Consider the following 20,134-nt stretch of genomic DNA (forward strand, 5'->3'; position numbering starts at 1 on the left):
TGAAAACAAGGTAATCAAACATTTTTCATCTTCCTTGGAAAGGAAATATTTATTTTGAAAAAAGTTCCTTAATGATGTGAAAGGAAAAAAACCAAATGAAAAATAAGGAATAGTTTCAACCACTAACAAGTAAAAAATACCAAGAAGTCCAAAATACTTTCAGATAAGGTGGCTTCTAGAAAGGATTATATCCCACATCACATGTCACAGGTAAGTTCATTTCATGGTGGTCAACGACCTTTTTGCCAGGAGTACATGTATATTCCAAACTACCTCCTTATTTATTTTTTCATTTGACTAACTCTAGAAGGCAATCAGGGGCTTCCCAGGTGGTATCAGTGGTAAAAAGCCCAACTTCCAATGCAGGAGACATAAGAGACACAGGTTTGATCCCTGGGTTGGGAATAGACCCTGGAGGAGGGCATGGAAACCCACTCCAGTATTCTTGCCTGGAGAATCCCATGAACGGAGGAGCCTGGAGGGTTACGCTCCATTGGGTCACAGACATGACTGAAAAGACCTAGCGTGCAGGCATGCAGAAGGCAATGATATGGCATCAGAATGGCTTGGGTTGGATTGTTGCTGTCCCACTTTAGGCAAGTTACTTCTCTGAGTCTTTTTTTTTTTTTTTTTAATAAGATTGGGTTAATATCTCTTCCTAGGGTTATTGTTGTGACAAGATGTGCTAACTCAGGTGTCCTGTCCAGTGCTTGGCTCAGAGGTGACATCTGAGAAAGATTAGTTCTTTTCCTTCCTCTGACATCAGATCTAACTGTATTATCAACACATGATGAAGAATGAATGCTCTGCAACTTGTCAATCACCACATAACATCAGTGCAAAGCAAGTGGTATATTACTGAGATGATTTTCAGTTTCCTTTTGAAATCTCCTAACAGCAATTTTTTTTCAATCGACTTTTTGATTACTAACACTCAATTTACTAGCTATGACTTCTTTTATGTAAAAACTATCTGGAAACCTGTCTTTCCTCAATCATAGAAAAGATAGCATTATCCCTTCCCATATGATATGTGGCTCTTGGTAGAGAGTAGGAGGACAAATATTTATCAAGTTAACCTAGACTGTTTTTCTCTATCTCTAAATTTCTGTCTCTAACCTGAGATAATTCTTGAGCAGAAAATAAATTGAAAGTTACAAACTGACTGGCATGTCTCTCTTACTATCTATGTTTTTTGCAGATGACCACATCAATATATGTTAGACTTTAAGCTCCCATAAAGAATATAGAGTTTTATATATATATATATGTGCAGAGTAAATAGCATTATATGTAAATGAGACCCTCAGAAATAGTAGGTTGAAAACAATGATAAAGAAAACAGTGAGGACTCACTTTGCTGGCATATTTTTCAGCAGTCACACCATCACCTTAACTTCTTAGGTACTGATTATTTTTTAAACCAGATTTATAAATATTCATTGGCAGGGGGAAACCTTAGTTGACCTACTTAGTTTTAAAACCTATTATCAATTAACATAAGATGTCAAATAAGAGGATATATATAAGAATCTTAAACTAACATATTTCATTAGCTGTTTTGGTGGTTTGTGGCCCTATCTCATCACCATTTATGACATGAGGTGTTTATAAATTTATGGCCAAATAATGTTTCATTCTTTCTCTATTTTTACACTCTCAGTATTCACAACCTAAAATTACAAATTAACAGAGTATTCCAAGGACATTCTTAATAATACATTATGACCATAACAAGTATGGATAATGTTAGCATGTTCTTAAAGAGTAAGTTATGACTCCCATAAGAACAATGTGGATAAATCATTGGGTATTATTTTTTGACAATGTGTTATTGATTCAGAGAACTACAGGACATTCCATATACCCCCATGCAACACATATATCAACTACTTCTTTACTGCAGGCTGTATGTTGTACGTTTAATGTACTGCAGGCTGTATGTTGTACTGATCTGTACGTTGTAAAGATCATATACCTGGGAGTAAAGAGAAACTATATTTATATACAACTGGTCCATTTACTATTCATCCCAGTCAGGATCACTAGCTCTCTTGGACAGTTTCTAACCAAAAACATGGTGTTCTAAACTCCTAGGCTATATCAGAACATAACCTTCAAAAAACATATTCATATAGAATCAAACCAACTTAAAGTAATGTTTCCAAAATGGGTAAAGGCAGATAGAAGGTGAAATCATGGACTATGTGGGAAAAGGGGAAGGTGGGATGATTTGAGAGAACAGCACTGAAACATGTATATTACCAAACGTAAAACAGATGACCAGTGCAAGTTTGATGCATGAAGCAGGGCACTCACAGCCGGTGCTCTGGGACAACCCAGAGGGGTGAGGTGGGGAGGGAGGTGGGAGGGGGGTTCAGGATGGGGGGACACATGTACACACGTCGCTGATTCATGTCGATGTATGGCAAAACCCACCACAATTCTGTAAAGTAATTAGCCCCCAATTAAACAAATAAATTAATTTTAAAAACATATGGTCAATGAGGTCTTCTAAAACAGCTTAGTGGAAAACAGTCAAGTGAATGAATTTAATCAAAACATATTGCTAAACATAATGGAAAGGGAAACAAAAAGATCTTGCTCATGCTTTGCTGACATGCAGATATGAGCTTTCCAGGGCAGGTGTAGATACAAACCACTATAATTGAGGAAATGGTCCAATCTCCCAATAGGGTCACGCCATGTGAAAAAGGTCAAAGGTTACAGGATGGAAGAAGGTAGGAAGAGGAAGTTGTAGAGCTGGGTAAATTGCTCTTGGCCCCTGGGCAGAGGTTTGGGATTTGGGGTTATGATAGGTTCCGTCAGGCAAATAACTCCTTGTGAGGCATCTAGTCTCGTTTGGGGTACCCTAGAGAGAAAGGCTGAGAAGTGTCTAATCTGGGTCCAAGTCTGTCTTGCAGTGTAGGATGGAGGCACCAAGCAAAGAAAGACAAACCCCAGGAAAGGAAGGAAGAGTGAGGCAGGGGGTATAATTATATAATTTAAATAGTTCTGTGGATAAAGGCTTTTACCAAAGCCCTCATAGTAATTATTTGAAACCACGACTGAAAGCCTCCTAAACACTTATTTTGAGTTTGGTATTAAATATTCTCCAGCGGCGGCAGTGACTCAAGTGCAGGAGGAAGCATCCTGGAGGAACTGGGTGGGCAGACATCCAGTCTCTCATATGGCTTTCAATTCAGCCAGAAGAGACTGCTTAGAATATACAACCATTTTTTTTGAAAATAAGCAAATTACCAAATCAACGGTTTGGAGAAAGTAACAACTGGTGTCTGTGAGAAGTTCTTACCAAGAACCACAAAGAAAGCTAAGGTTGGGTCTATTTTCCTAATGATTTGAATTAATTCATGTAGGAATACAGAGGAATCATTATCTACTGTTGTTTTCTCACTGCAAATTCCAAAGGCACACCATTTCCATTATTTTCAACATCCATTAAAAAAAAAATCCATGTAAAACTGTCATAGTAAAATGGAATATAGGGTCTTTTGTAAATTTCATAAATACAAGATACCCAACATCACCAATTCCTAGAAGAGTACTCTTTCCCAGCTGCTCTGGAGCCTTGGTGGTGAGTAGGAAGGGAGGCAGAGACAAGTTGGAAAATCTGGTAGGGGGGCTCCCAGAAGGCTTTTTTCTGGGACTAAGGCCCTGTTATTTCTGGAGAAGGAAGGGTTGTTTAAAAACAAAAGGAAAAACAATTTTGGGATTAAAGTCATCTAGGTCAAAATTCAGGATCCCACATTTGCTAATCCTGTGAACGCACAGTCTCCATCTGTAATTGAGACAAACATCATCATTCATGTAGGAATGGAGGCAAAAAGCAACTATAAGCCAATAAAAAAGTAAAAATGAAAAAAGGGACAGAGGCGAATGCATACAGACACACCTGGGACATAGCTTCCTGCAAACTGTCAATTTTATAACTCATCAAAAGATATGGGTGGCAGAGATGCAAAATAGTCCCAAGGCACAGCAGTCTGTTCCCCTCAAAACTTCCCACAAGCTGTGAGGAAATGGCAAGAGGGTAGACTGGTTAGAAAGGATTTATCGGTAATTCTAGGTCTCAGAGAGCTCTTGAAAGAGCTCAGATGTTTAGCCAAAAAAAAAAAAAAAAAAAAAGAGAGAGAGAGAGAGAGAGAGAAAGAGGGATAAAGACTCTTCAAGCTTGCGGCAGGAAGAATTTCTCAAAACAGAAATACTATGAATTTGTGAACAACTTCACTTTGGGTTCTGCATACAAGCCAAGATTACTGAATTTTGTTTAAGAAAAGGGGACACATATAGTTTTTCTGAGACCAAACAATGGATTTGATGGAACTTTTTCAACCACAAACTGGTTTGTGGCAGACACTATCTTAAATCAGAGGAAAAGAGAATAGATTATTTGTTCATATGTTATTTTCAATTTTTGTACTGTTTACATTTTTTTTTTAAACTAACCTATTTCTCTCAAATGTAACAAAGTTCGCTTTCTTCACTGAGTGCTACTTGAAGCAAGCTGTGTGCCAGACAGTATTTGAACAATCATCCTGCAATGGGACATTACAAAAACATATCTTTGCTTCTGATAGGGACACATTAACACCTTAAAAGTTAAACTGAGCTCTTAAACATTTTCAGGCCAAAAAGCTGAAACAACTTTGCTAATGGTAACAGAGAATTCACAATCCTAAAGGTCCAAAGCTGGCAGTGGAAGAAAATTCACTGTGGTTTAAAACCTGCCTGAACTATTTTTCAAAGCAATACAAAATGTATTGTATTAGACTCATGGGACATATCAAGGCAAAACCTGAAGTAGCCTCAATTCTCCTTTTCCCCCTTCTTTTTCTGGAGCCAAGTCAATAACTTGCTTATTCTGGATTTCTTTCAGAAGCCATTCAACAGTGATTGGTTTCCCAAACAGTAAGGTTTGTCTGCATAATAATGTAAGATGAGCTTAAAAGGGTACAGATGACAACTTTACCATTTATGTCATGAATGCTTGTAAGTTATATTTGAAGCTTACATGGTGTTATAAAACCAAATTTAGCTAGAAAAAAATACACAACCCTATAAAGGGCTTTCTTTTACCATGGTGTTGAAAAATATATATTATTATGCTTGTTAATATCAAATGTGGTTAACAATTCATTTTCTGCAAAATATACGGGTGAGAGAAAACACTGGTATCCATAGTCAAACCTAGGCTGGCTTAAGTTCATATTTGCAAATTAAGCAGAGAAATTTAAGTAGTGAGGAGGACGGCTATTTAAAATCACCTCTTATAGCACTTGGCAAAACGAAACTCCCTCTACCCCCAGGAACAAAGATGTTAAAAGAAATAATAATGATGATCATGAGAATGGTTCATAGTTCTTGCGTGCTTACTAAATGCTAGGCATTGTATTTAAAATGTATTGTTTTGTTTAAGCCCCACAACACCCTAGAGATGGGTATTATTATTACTCTTGTTTTACAAGTGTCACTGGAAACTTAGGTTCCATAAAATTCTATTCGCGTAGACTCCAGAATCCAGTGACTTACATACATCCTCCAGAGTTTGCTTAGCACTAGAGGTCAAGTTTCCTTTCAAGATTGGGCATAATGGTGAAGTGAAAGTCACTCAGTCATGTCCAACTCTTTGTGACCCCATGGACTATACAGTCCATGGAATTCTCCAGGCCAGAATACTGGAGTGGGTAGCCTTTCCCTCCTCCAGGGGATCTTCCCAACCCAGGGATCAAACCTGGGTCTCCAGGTTTCCTTAACAGCTGAACCACAAGGGAAGCCCGGGCATAGTGGTATCTGCCTATTAATGTTTTCAGGTGTAAATGTGATTGTCCCTGTAAAATCTTTAGCCCAAATATAAGCTAGTGTTTTCTTATGACTCTATCAGCCATGCATAGAACCCTGCAGGGGCAGCAGAGCTTCCTCTTCACATAGTCAGAAGCCTGCATTTTTCTTTGGGATCCATACTCTGCACTTCCCATATATTGGGTACTGACTCCTCACCAGGCTAAATGTGAATATCAACAGAAGCAGAAACTGAAAAACAACTATACCCAGATGATCAGAAGGAGAGGCAGGCAGGGTTTCTCAGGAGTTAAATTTTGGAAGACTGGAAGCCTTTTGACTCCAAGTAGAGGAAATTTATTTCTGCAAATTCCTCACATACATATTTAACCATCATTGCTGTTGATTCCATAAATATAATTTTCCTCTCTGCCCCTTTCTTTTTCCCAGGGAATCCAGACAGTAGAAAAGAGGAGAAGGAACAATAAGAACAAATTTAAGGTCCAGCGCTGCCTCCCAGGACAGATCCCACAGTTGTCTTAGGAGGTGCTAGAAGGAGGAGAGGTCAAGGTTACAAGTATATCATGCGAGACTCAAGAAAGATCATTTGGACACCTACAGAGTTAATGGCTTGAGAAATTATGGTTCCTTCCACTTACCCAGACTTGACAGATGAGGGTAGTGAAATCCTGAGCTATCTCAATGAAATAGTCTTCACTTTCTCTCTACCTTTTACAGAAAGTTAGATAATATCCATTAAAAAAATATTCTGGGTCACCTGAAGTATTTTCAGAGATTCACAGAATTAGAATGCTATGGGGGATTTGAATACTATAATCATCACACTCCTTAACATAACATAAACCCATTATACTACATTTTAAAATATGTTAATTAGACAATGGCAGCTAAAGATAGGTCACATGGGAGATTCCCTAGTTCTTAGCTCACATTTTTAGATGTTTCCAGTTTTAACAGATATATTTTGAACAAGTTACTTCATGGCAAACCAAAAGTATAAAAGAGATGCTGGAGGATAAACTGGGGAATTGGAATTGACATATGTGCATCACTATACATAAACCAGATAATTAATAAGGACCTGCCTTACAGCACAGGGAAGGCTACTCCCTGCTCTCTAATGGCCTTTATGGGAAAGAGTCCAAAACCCAGTGGGTCTATGTGTATGAATAACTGATTTACTCTGCTGTACAGCAAAGACTAATACAACACTGTAAAAAAACTGTACTCCAACAGAAATTTAAAAAAAGAGGTACTAGAAGAATCTGGATCTAGGTCATCAAGCCAAAAGGTTTTCTGAGAATTTAATGGGATCATTTCTGGGCATTTCTGTAGACTTAGGGAAGAAGCACAAAATATTCTTTAAGCCAGTAATTTAAAATTCTTGCTTTAGCAGACCCTTAAGAAAACGTCTCATATCAATATCATAACCAGAACCCTTAATAAAACGGCTCCAAGTTACATGCTAAAAAGTTACACGTTATCTAAATTATCTGCTTATTATAAATATCTAACAGATTTTGACCAACTCTACATGATTATTAAAGATGCTTACCCATAAAATTCTTACTTTCTAAATTAAAAGCAATATGATCAAGCTCCCTAAGAACCTCTTCTGCTGACACTGTCAGCATCTGGCAATAGTTGGGTAGATGACTGAGTGAGAACCCCCAGCTCTGCACTCAGGCATCATGCTAGCGGGGAGTGCTGCTCTTTCCGGGAAAGGAGCTAGGAATGTATGGAGGCAGAAAAGTCAGATTTCCATATTAGGTCTGTAGAGCAGGATTTCAACATGGGCTATTTTTCTACAAAATTTTGTAACATTCATTTTACATGTGCTGTGCTCTGTGCTAACCATACCGATCCTATGCCAAGGGCAACATTATCATTACCTCAGAGGCAGTACAAGTGGCTTAGAGAAGTTCTCTGATTTCCGTTTGTCCACAGTCTGCCACTCAGGTGGGGCAGAACTGGGCCCTGAACCACTGTGCTGCTGTACAGAGTGATTTGAGTACATTCATCAAAATTGTGATTTAACAACACTTTGCACATCTACAATTTATTTCCTATTATATTATTTCCTAAGGCGGTGTGTTTCTAAGTTCATTACCTGAATGTTAATTATTCTTTGTGCTGATGGAATGATAAACGTTTTATTATTATCAGTACAAATGTGAACACAGAGGATGCTTTTCTTTTCCATGGCAATGAAAAATAATGATTTCCCTAGACTCATTCTAATGATTTGCCTGAAATCTCAGCCGTGGGTTGTATCACACAAGACCTGGAGGAGCTATGATGCAAAGTGGGGTTTCCTTTCCTGCTGAGAAGCAAATGAGTTCACCGCAGCAGGTCTGACCCCAGACAGCCAGATCTGTTTAAAGTCACCACTTAACGGCCTGGGAGAAAAAGCCTCCTCCAGACACCAGTGCGAGAACCAGAGGCAGTCTGATGCTGGACGAATCAGTGTCAATCCGCTCAGCCATAGCGTCTGCCTGTGGTCTTTCACACCAAACTGACACAAATTGTTAAGGCCGTTTCCAATCACTTTGCTCTTTAAATATCTGCTGTGATCGACTATTTAAAACTGATATACAAATTTTTAAAACAGGGAGCCCTTAATTAAACATTATTCAGTAACTCATTTCTCAAATATTTGTGGCTCAGTGGTAAAGAATCCGCCTGCCAGTGTAGGAGACGTGAGTTCGATCCCTGGGTCGGGAAGATCCCCTGGAGAAGGGAATGGCAACCCAAGCCAGTATTCTTGCCTGGAGAATTCCATGGCTACAGGAGCCTGGTGGGCTACAGTCCATGGAGTCACAAAGAGTCAGACACGACTGAGCAACTGAGCACGCCCACAACAATGTGCTAGGCAACTTGCTGGAGACCGACAGAGATCGCAAACCAAAACAGACAGAAGGGGTCCTTGCTTTCATTGAAACTGAGCATTCCCCTGAGACCATTTATGTTTGCTCTTGCAGCAACACAAAGTGCAAAAACCTTTGAAGTGTCTATTACTTTTGAGTTACCATCTTGGAAACTTCAAAATGAAAATAAATGCCTCTGTCTTAACAATACAGGATTCAGTGCACAGAATATTTTCGGTATTTCAGTTTTCTCTGTTTTTTTTTTTTTTCCTTGAGATTACTGTTTACATCATTTGACACTAAAAACACTTCAAGAACATTTGGATGTGTTTATCCAAGAGTTGGAGAAAAAATGGTGAAACAGATGGAAACAAAAGGAGCAATGCCAGCACGCTCTACATAAGGTGAAAGCCTAAATCCAGACAAAAAGGAAAGGATGTCAAATCAAGCATGTGATCAACCATGCTTTCACTTCAATCTCATAGGCCCCACTTCTGATTTCCTTCAAGTGTCAGAAAGTCTGTTTATCACGTTTAACCTATGACGCTGACAAAGGCCTAAAGGTCTACAGGGATTATGGAAACGTTCACACTGAAGTTTTTGCAAGGTTGTGAACAAATGCAACCCAGTTCTGGAACCACCTTGGATGGCTCCTTTTCCAGGGACCTCCCCACCCTGCCATGGGGATGAGTATCCTGAACTTTATATCACATCGCTGGCAGGGTCCCCATTTCCTCCTCCTGACTCTTATCCTGGTCCCTTGTTTGCACCCTTCCAACTTGCCAACTGCTTCTATACATCACACTTCTTTTAAGAGGCTGATGAAGTCACACTCCTGGCCTATGAAGGCAAACTCTCAAACCTGGCCTAGCTCTCCACAATTGACCTGAGACTAACTCTCCAGGTTTAACCCCCTCTGTCACTTTTTAATGGGTGCCTTATAAATACTGTGCCCACTGTTAAAATGAATTGGGTAGCTTCATACGGACCATTATAAAACAACTGCTAAGATATATTAAGTGAGAAAAACAAAGTGCAGTATCAAGGAGTGTGGACAGGATGCTGTAATGTGTGTTTAACAACAAAGGATGTGTCAATTGACATGCACATAAATCCCTTAGATATGGCAGAACCTCTCTGGATGAACACACAAGACTGGAACTAGTGGCCACCCCTGGGGAGGTAAACTAGTAGCTTGGATATAAAGGTGGGAGATTCATAAACAACAAGGTCTTAGTATATAGCACAGGGAACTATATTCAATATCCCATGATAAACCATAATGGAAAAGAATATGAAACAGTATATATATATATATACACACACACACACACACATTACATACATACATATATGTATATGTGCCTATACATATATATATATATATAAAACTGAGTCATTTTGCTGTACAGTGGAAATTAACACAACATTGTAATCAACTATACTTCAATAAAATAAACAAATAAAGGTGAGAGATTCACTTTTTACCATCTATATTTTCTCTTTTCATAACTTCTAAGTTTTACATTCTGTGCCTATATTTATTCAAACAAAACATACTTAAAAAACTATAATCTTGTGTTCAAGTTTAATATTCCTCTTTCAGGCCCCCAAAGAGGAACTTAATTTGCACTAACTTTCTGCTTCCTCTCCTTTTACTCAGTTACTCAAGTTTTACTCACCTTTATATAACTAAATACCACTTATTTTGTAAACAGTTCCTTAAACTTCATGATATTTTCACAGCAAGTTATCTACCTTACTTACCTATTTGTTTTGCATTATTACTTGTATGCAATTTACTTTTCTTAATATCTGTAAGCTTTTGGAGGGCTGGCTTTTTGTTTTTGTGTTTTTAGGATTAAAGCCTGGTTCACAAAAAGCACTTCTCCAATAATTAAAGGCATAAGCAGTTCCCATGATTGCAAAATCATATATTATTCCTCAGGCTACAAGGTGCTCAAAGATTTCACAAGAAAGGGAAGCGCATCACAAGGATTGTTTTAAGCACAATAATAAAGAAGAGATCATCATTCCAGTTTAAAAATCAGAAACGAAGTTCTTTTTACATGTAATTCCCTGTCTATACCCAACTTCTAAACATCTACCTCTTCACCATCCCTTCCACAGAGCTGGCCTCTCAGCTTCTCCAGCGTCCCTAGTTACCAGGTTTCCTCTGTTCTGCTCTTTGTGTCACAACGGCTATTTCAAGCAGCTGTATATCACCTTTCCTGTGCTGTCTTCCACCTTAAATGGCAAACAGTCATCTTTCCTTTGAAATATTTACAGGTCATCACCTACATTTTGGGGGGTTAACTTTTATCTTTTATACTTCTAAAAAATCTTTCCCTCTTTTCCAAATATAACTTCATGCAATCATAGTCATGAAAAAAGACATCCTAGGAATTTCTATTTTAGCTCTGAATTTCAGACATTAAAAAAAAAGTTGACTGTTGGCTATTTGGTGTTGTTCAATAGCTTTCACATTTTTTAAAAAAAGAAGTAAAATATTAATACTGAAATATTACATATATAATATGTATGTAATACTGAAATATACAAAATAGGCAGAAACAAAGAAGCTGTAGTCACTCAGCAATCTCTTGATATAATGCTTTTGTAAAGCACCTTTTTGGTCTCACAACGATTAGCAATTTCTTTTAGCTGTTAAAGACACAAAACTAGCATCTATTTACATCAGTGATTCAAAACAGTGTACGTTTGTTCCAGCAGAATGATAGTAATAAGGCACCTTTCAACCCAGGAAAACAAAATATCTCAACAGTTAGCTGAATATAAAATACAAGGAAAGTTACTAAAAGTCTTTCAAAAAGATAATCTTACTTACATCAAGAGAACCTTCATTTATAACAATCATTCCCATGTTCTTCCTCAGAAGTTTGCAGGAGTGTCCTATGTCCAAACAGAGTAAATTGGTTGACACAATTAATTTCTCTAGAGAAAGAAGATGAAGATGTTAAAATGCTAAAACTACAAAAATTCTGAATTTTATCTATATTATTTGGTAAAATTAAAATGCTATCTATTTTAACAGGAAAGATGGCAGTCAGCTGTCTTCTAGATCTGCAGAAGTTTGAAAAAGAAATACTCTTGCTTGCTATAAAAGAGGGATACAATACAAGGACATCACCTGACAGGTTAAGGCTGCCTTGATAAACGAACATGGAAAGAGAGTATAGTAAGGATTCTCAATGTTCTGAAAACTGATAAACGCATATGGCATACCCTTCATGGTGACCAACATGTAGAGCAGAAGATGGGCCAGTGGTTGTTTGGGAGAAGGATGCAGGAGGTCGTCTGGGTTTCTCTTAGACCATTGATCCCACCACTATCTCCCTGCCCTTGGACTGTTATCACATTTTCTTTTCTCCCACTCTCTCTTGCTTTGCTGTACTTGGTGCAGGGCAGACTCACCTGCTGATCAAACCAACTCTGCCCACTTGCACTTGTGTACCTATAGCTGAATGTGGCTAGACAAAAACAGGCAACCTTTTTGGCCCAGCTCACATTTAAAACAGTACTGTCTATACTTACTCTTTTTGTGATCTCATTCCTCAGTTTTCATTCCAATCCCAAAGAAAGGCAATGCCAAAGAATGTTCAAACTACCGCAAAATTGCACTCATCTCACACGCTAGCAAAGTAATGCTCAAAATTCTCCAAGCCAGACTTCAACAGTACATGAGCTGTGAATGTTCAGATAGTCAAGCTGGATTTAGAAAAGGCAGAGGAACCAGAGATCAAATCGCCAACATCCGATGGATCATCGAAAGAGCAAGAGAGTTCCAGAAAAACATTTACTTCTGCTTTATTGACTATGCCAAAGCCTTTGTCTCTGTGGATCACAGCAAACTGTGGGAAATTCTTCAAGAGATGGGAACACCAGAGCAAATTACCTGCCTCCTGAGAAATCTGTATGCAGGTCAAGAAGCAACCGTTAGAACTGGACATGGAATAACAGACTGATCTCAAATAGGAAAAGGAGTATGTCAAGGCTGTATATTGTCACCCTGCTTATTTAACTTATATGCAGAGTATATCATGAGAAATGCTGGGCTGGAGGAAGCACAAGCTGGAATCAAGATTGCTGGGAGAAATATCAATAACCTCGGATATGGAGATGATACCACCCTTATGGCAGAAAGTGAAGAAGAACTAAAGAGCCTCTTGATGAAAGTGAAAGAGGAAAATGAAAAAGTTGGCTTAAAGCTCAACATTCAGAAAACTAAGATCATGGCATCTGGTCCCATCACTTCATGGCAAATAGATGGGAAAACAGTGGAAACAGTGTCAGACTTTATTTTTCTGGGCTCCAAAATCACTGCAGATGGTGATTGCAGCCATGAAATTAAAAGACACTTACTCCTTGGAAGGAAAGTTATGACCAGCCTAGACAGCATATTAAAAAGCAGAGCCATTACTTTGCCAACAAAGGTCCATCTAGTCAAAGCTATGGTTTTTCCAGATATTCATGTATGGATGTGAGAGTTGGACTATAAAGAAAGCTGAGCACCAAAGAATTGATGCTTTTGAACTGTGGTGTTGGAGAAGACTCTCGAGAGTCCCTTGGACTGCAAGAGGATCAAACCAGTCCATACAGGAAATCAGTCCTAATATTCATTGAAAGGACTGATGCTAAAGCTGAAACTCCAATACTGTGAGTTTCCAGTACTGTGAATAAACTCCAATAATGTGAAGAACTGACTCACTGGAATAGACCCTGATGCTGGGAAAGATTGAAGGCAGGAGGAGAAGGGGATGACAGAGATTGAGATGGTTGGATGGCATCACTGACTTGATGGACATTAGTTTGAGCAATCTCTGAGAGTTGGTGATGGATAGGGAAGCCTGGCGTGCTGCAGTCCATGGGGTCGCAAAGAGTCGGACACAACTGAGTGACTGAACTGGACTGAAATGTTGACCATTCTAGAACTCATAAATCCCTCTTTCCTGAACTCTGGACTCTCACATGGCAGGGCCTACTTAATAGCAGACATTTAGATGTAAAATAAACATCTTCAACTTAACACATCTAAAATCAGGCTCTTAATCTCCCTTTAGAAGGAAGGAAATTTTCCCTCCAGAAAACATGTTCCTCCTTTAGTTTTCCTCATTTGTTTAATGGCAACTCCATCCTTCAGTTGGTAAGGCTAAAGCACCTTGAAGTTACCTGGGATTCCTTCCTTTCTCCCATACTGTGCCTAATCTATCAATCAATCCTGTTGGCTGTACCTTCAAAAATACATCCAGAATCCAACCATTCCTCTCCACCTCTATTTTACCACCCAGGTTCAAGCATCATCGTGTCCTACTTGGATTATTACTTCAATAGCCTCTGGCCTTCCTGCTTCAATACTTGCTTCCCTTTGAGTCTACTCGGAGTCTAGCAGCCAGACAGATACATATAGTTTTTTTCTTTTTTTAATAGGAAAGTCAGATCAAGTGTTTCCTCTGCTTTGTTCAGTATCATGCAGTGGTTTTTCCATCTCACTCAGAGTAAATGCCAAGACTAGACAACAGTGTAGGTGGCTCCATCCAACCTGAGCTCTGTTACACCGCTCACCTCTCCTCCTCCTCTAGCCCTGGGCATATCCGCTCTTTCTGTAGGACAGAAGACAGCTCTCCCCAATCATTTGAGGGACAAGCTCCCTTTCTTCTCATAGGTTGTTTCTGGGTTTTCACTTTTTCAATACTTCTTCCTGACTTCCTGATTTAAAATTGAACCCCTCTGTGTAATGCCCTATTCTCCCTTCCCTGCTTTATTTTTCTTTAGAACAATTATTGCCATCAAGTATATTATGTGTTTTTCTCATTTATTTTACTGTCTGTTTCCCTGACCAGAATCTGAGTTCCGATGGCAGAGGTTCTGATATGTTTTGTTCTGTGTTCTTAACTGATACCTGGTACCACAGGCACCATAATCATTTGCTGAATGAATGAATCTTACTTTCCTTTTTCTAGGAACAACTTTTAGGATTCTAGAAGTTGAGTTACTAGAAACTACCACCCTTCTCTCCTTTTCATAGGTATTTTCACACTGGCTACATATCCAGGACCATCCTGAGGACTGTTCATCTTCCCTACAGATCACTCTTAACCACCATACCTTCCCCCTCTATCTGCCGTTACACTGCTTATTTATTTGCATTTGCACTTATTTGCATTTATTTGCGTGCTTATCATATTTGCATTTTCCAGGTCTCCTGATTCTAAAGAATTCTGTATTCTCATACATCTTCTTTTCATTTTGTCTCTAACACCAGTGATAATTTTTATAATCAAAATTAACAACTTGCTTGGCTTGTAGGTTTAAATTTTATTGGCTAGATTTCTTTTCTTTTTTTCCCTGTTTTTGGCTGTTCCCTGTGCCCTGCAGGATCCTAGTTCCTTGGCTAGGGATCAAATCTATGCTCCCACAGTGGAAGTGTGGAGTCTTAACCACTGGATGACCAGGGAAGTCCTAGTTTTCTTTTAAAAATTAATTTTCCCCTATTAACATGAACTTACTATAAATTTATAGTATTCATACTATTTAATATAAATACTGTATTTATAAGTATAGTGTTTATCACAGAATATACTCTTTGATTACTCACATTTCTAAAAGGAATATTAGCTAAAATCTTTTATTGCTTCTCGGCCTTTTGGCTGAGATGGCAGATGGTAAAGCATCTGTCTACGATGTGGGAGACGCGGGTTCGATCCCTGGGTTGGGAAGATTCCTTGCAGAAGAAAATGGCAATCCACTCCAGCACTATTGCCTGGAAAATCCCATAGACAGAGGAGCCTGGTAGGCTACAGTCCATGGGATCGCAAAGAGTCGGACACGACTGAGCGCCTTCACGTTCACTTTTTTTTTTTACATAGATGATACTTAATGACTTTCAAAAAATGTGGTTTTAGTTTGTGAATACTCCTGAAATGGTTTCTTTAATTTTGAGAGAGTTTTGTGTGTAATTTGTATCATCAGTATCATCCAGAGGTTGATGTCAGGGTTCACAGTGTCAGGCAACATACTACTGCTGAATTTGGGGGGAAAATGACTATTTTTCTTGCACATTATTGATACTACAGGCCTCTACCGGCAAACATTACCTTTCTCCTCTGTTACAGACTGACTTGTGCCCCCACCTACCAGTTCATATGTTGAAGCCCCAACCACCAATGTGACAGCATTTGGAGGCAAGGTCTTCAAAGAGGTAAAGTTAAATGAGATCATAAGGGTGATCCCTCATCCAACAGGACTGGTGTCCTTATAGGAAGAGGACAGAACACCAGGCGCTCTGTGAGCATCCACAGGGAGGTCAGGTGAGGACACACAGGGATGTGACCATCTGCAAGCAAGAGGGGGGCCTCGGGAGAAACCAACTTGCTGACATCTTGATGTGGGACTCCAGCTCCTAGGACTGTGAAGAGATAACTTTCTGATGCTTCAGTCACCTAATATGCCATATTCTATTATGGCAGCCCGAGCTGACGAATATAACCTCTTTCTGTAAAATCAGAATTAATTGTTAGATCAATGAAAACTGGCAAAACCTTACTTCCTATCTTAGAAATAATCATTGGTCACATAAACAAGTGTCAGTATACATGCTTGCCATAATCCTAGTCTCCAGACTCTGGCAGACAACTGCAGAAAGTTCATCCCCGTGTGTCAATTATGGAGGTGAATTAGCGGCAGGCAGAGTTCAAAGGTGAGAGAGGGCACTATGTGGCTGCAAGAGCTAAAGTTTGGCTGTATACATCATCACTGCATCTTTAAAGGGGGCTCTGGGGCCATAAGTAAATAGATAAGCTGAGTGGAACTACAAATAAGGAAATCTCAAAATACTAAATCTTCCAAATCTTGAAATATCTCAAATCTATCTTCTAAAATGTATCAAAACATGTTAAAAAGCACCATGACAAACAGTTTAAACTAGGTGAGTTACCAATGTTAATGGCAGTTTCCTGCTTGTCTCCTGTAAGGATCCAGATTTTGATGTCTGCTTTCATTAGAGTTTCTATGGTTTCAGGCACTTGATCTTGTAATTTATCCTCAATGGCTGTAGCTCCCAGTAGTTGAAGATTCTGAAGAAAAAGAGCAGCAACATTTTTAAGATTAAGAAAATGGTTTCGAGTTGTTAAGAACAAAACATTAAAGTGTTTTAAAATCAGAGACTAAATGATAATCCATGAATTCAGTGTGAATTCCAACTATCCCATGGAGTTTTTTTCTCTCAAGGATCCCTAAATCTCATCCAGTACTTCTGACAGAAGACTGAAGCTATCTTCCTCCCCTCTAAGGTAAGGAACTGATTCTAAACAGACACACACACACACACACACACACACAGGTAGGAGGGAATCAAAACCAGTTAAATAGGAGCAGGCAGCTACCGAGAAAAAATAACACAAACTATGGAAGGTCACCACAGTGAAGAATAATCCAAGTGACCTGGTTGAAAAAGAGTAAAGTTACATGCTGACATTATTAAATGACAATTGGATACAGTGTCAGGAAATGTAGACACACAATACAGTTAGGATGAATAAAGGCGCAATAAACAAAGTGACAGCATTAATCTCTGAAAGAAAGAACAGGCTGAGTGTTTTTCACATGGTTCCATGTTTGTGTGGTGGAAGGTCGGAGTCCATTAAAGATCTCTTGCTTATTTGATGGTATCTTTAAGACTGAACACAACCAAAACACTCTGTGGAAAGCTGTTCCAATCTCGGACAAAGAAGAATGGTTTCTTCTCTCAACTTCCTAAATGGAGGGAAAGGGAGAGCAATCTCCTGGCTGCTAGGGAACCCTGGCTTGCCAAATGGAAACAGGTAATGGGGTTTTTGGTCCTAAATACATAGGTATGTGCAACGACGGACTAGGATTTAAACCTGTCACGTGACCAGGCACTGTCACCAGTTGGGAACCCTTCCCAATGGTGTTCTTCAAGCCACAACAAACTAATTCCTAGTCTTAGGCATTTTCCCCATAACCTAACCTCCACAATGAACTACTTCAGCATTTATCTCTCTTCTCAACCTTTCTCTTCCTGCTTGCCTTCATGTTTCATTCCCACTATCAGATAAGGACAGAACAGATACAAGGGAAATGATTGCAAGGGATAGTGTCTGGGTTGGTAATAGCGAAGAAGGCATTCCACTTTCTATTTTTTCTCTAACATTAAGTCCTATTTACTTTTCATCAAAACCCAAGTCTAAAAATAGCCCCAAGTCTTGGTAGGTATGGAAAATAAAGTTAAATACATATACAAACATGTAAAATTGAGAGAGTGTGTGTGGGTATAGTTGCTGAGTCTATTACTTAGGAATGTTTTTGGCTATAAATAATAGGAAAATCTGACTAAAAGTAGCTTAAGTTCCATATTTCTTACATCATTAGTACTGAAGTGGGTATTTTGGGCAAAAGATGGTTGGCTTGACTATATTTCCACTCATTCTCTAGATCTCTCTCAATGTCTCAATGTAACTGTCACAGCTACAACCACCACTGTGAGACAAGAATGAGGTGAAACCAAATGTATCCATCTCTTATTTGAAGAGCAAAAGGGTTTATAACATTCCTCAGCGTATTTCCAAATATAGCAACTGGCCAGATGGCGCTACCTGGCCATCCCTAACTATTAACATTTAACTTTTCTAGACTTAGTGGAGGTGGCAAGGCAGAATGGGGATAGGAATAGGTAGTAAATTAGCCAGTTAACAGTCTCTGCCACAATGCTCAAACACAGATGTGTGCACATGCATTCAGTTCAGTTGCTCAGTTGTGTCCAACTCTTTGCAACCCCATGGACTGCAGCACGTCAGACTTCCCTGTCCATCACCAACTCTGAGAGCTTGCGCAAACTCATGTCCATCAAGTCAGTGATGCCATCCAACCATCTCATCCTCTGTTGTCCCCTTTTCCTCCCGCCTTCAATCTTTCCCAGCATCAGGGTCTTTTCCAATGAGTCAGTTCTTTCCATCAGGTGACTAAAGTACTGGAGTTTCAGCTTCAGCATCAGTCGTTCCAATGAATATTCAGGACTGATTTCCTTTAGGATTGACTGATTGGATCTCCTTGCAGTCCAAGGGACTCTCAAGAGTCTTCTCTAATACCACCGTTAAAGGCATCAATTCTTTGGCACTCAGCTTTCTTTATAGTCCAACACTCACATCCATTCATGACCACTGGAAAAACCATAGCCTTGACGAGACAGACCTTTGTTGACAAAGTAATGTCTCTGCTTTCTAATATGCTGTCCAGGTTGGTCATAACTTTCCTTCCAAGGAGTAAGCGTCTTTTTATTTCATGGCTGCAGTCACCATCTGCAGTGATTCTGGAGCCAAAAAAAATAAAGTCTGACACTGTTTCCACTGTTTTCCCATCTATTTGCCATGAAGTGATAGGACCGGATGCCATGATCTTCGTTTTCTGAAAGTTGAGCTTTAAGTCAACTTTTTCACTCTCCTCTTTCACTTTCATCAAGAGGCTTTTTAACTCCTCTTCACTTTCTGCCATAAGGGTGGTGTCATCTGCATATCTGAGGTTATTGATATTTTTCCCAGCAGTCTTGATTCCAGCTTGTGCTTCCTCCAGCCCAGCATTTCTCACAATGTACTCTGCATATAAGTTAAATAAGCAGGGTGATAATATACAGCCTTGATGTACTCCTTTTCCTGTTTGGAACCATCTGTTGTTCCATGTCCAGTTCTAACTGTTGCTTCCTGACCTACATACAGGTTTCTCAAGAGGCAGGTCAAGTGGTCTGGTATTCTCATCTCTTTCAGAATTTTCCAGTTTATTGTGGTCCACACAGTCAAAGGCTTTGGCATAGTCAATAAAGCAGAAATAGATGTTTTTCTGGGACTCTCTTACTTTCTGGATGATCCATCGGATGTTGGCAATTTGATCTCTGGTTCCACTGCCTTTTCTAAAACCAGCTTGAACATCTGGAAGTTCACGGCTCACGTACTGCTGAAACCTGGCTTGGAGAATTTTGAGCATGACTTTACTAGCGTGTGAGATGAGTGCAATTGTGTGGTAGTTAGAGCATTCTTTGGCATTGCCTTTCTTTGGGATTGGAATGGAAACTGACCTTTTCCAGTCCTGTGGCCACTGCTGCGTTTTCCAAATTTGCTGGCATATTGAGTGCAGCACTTTCACAGCATCATCTCTTAGGATTTGAAATAGCTCAACTGGAATTCCATCACCTCCACTAGCTTTGTTCGTAGTGATGCTTTCTAAGGCCCACCTGACTTCACATTCCAGGATGTCTGGCTTTATGTGAGTGATCACACCATCATGGTTATCTGGGTCATGAAGATCTTTTTTTGTATAGTTCTTCTGTGTATTCTTGCCACCTCTTCTTAATATCTTCTGCTTCTGTTACTGTTTGTCTATTCAGTTCAGTTCAGTCGCTCAGTCATGTCCAACTCTTT

The 20,134-nt window shown here is 39.2% G+C and overlaps 1 protein-coding gene across 1 annotated transcript in view; it reads right to left on the minus strand.

The window, feature by feature from the left end:
- Window positions 1–20,134, minus strand: part of ATP8A1 (ATPase phospholipid transporting 8A1) — a 226,498-nt gene that overhangs the window by 79,669 nt on the left and 126,695 nt on the right. Inside the window, exons 23-24 of the mRNA XM_052641830.1 lie at window positions 16,642–16,780; window positions 11,536–11,600 (exon numbers count right to left, since the gene is read on the minus strand). Coding sequence (XP_052497790.1) covers window positions 11,536–11,600; window positions 16,642–16,780 — 204 coding nt within the window. The remainder of the gene's footprint in view (window positions 1–11,535; window positions 11,601–16,641; window positions 16,781–20,134) is intronic.

Source organism: Budorcas taxicolor, chromosome 6 (assembly GCF_023091745.1).
Source record: "Budorcas taxicolor isolate Tak-1 chromosome 6, Takin1.1, whole genome shotgun sequence".
NCBI classification, from domain to species: domain Eukaryota; kingdom Metazoa; phylum Chordata; class Mammalia; order Artiodactyla; family Bovidae; genus Budorcas; species Budorcas taxicolor.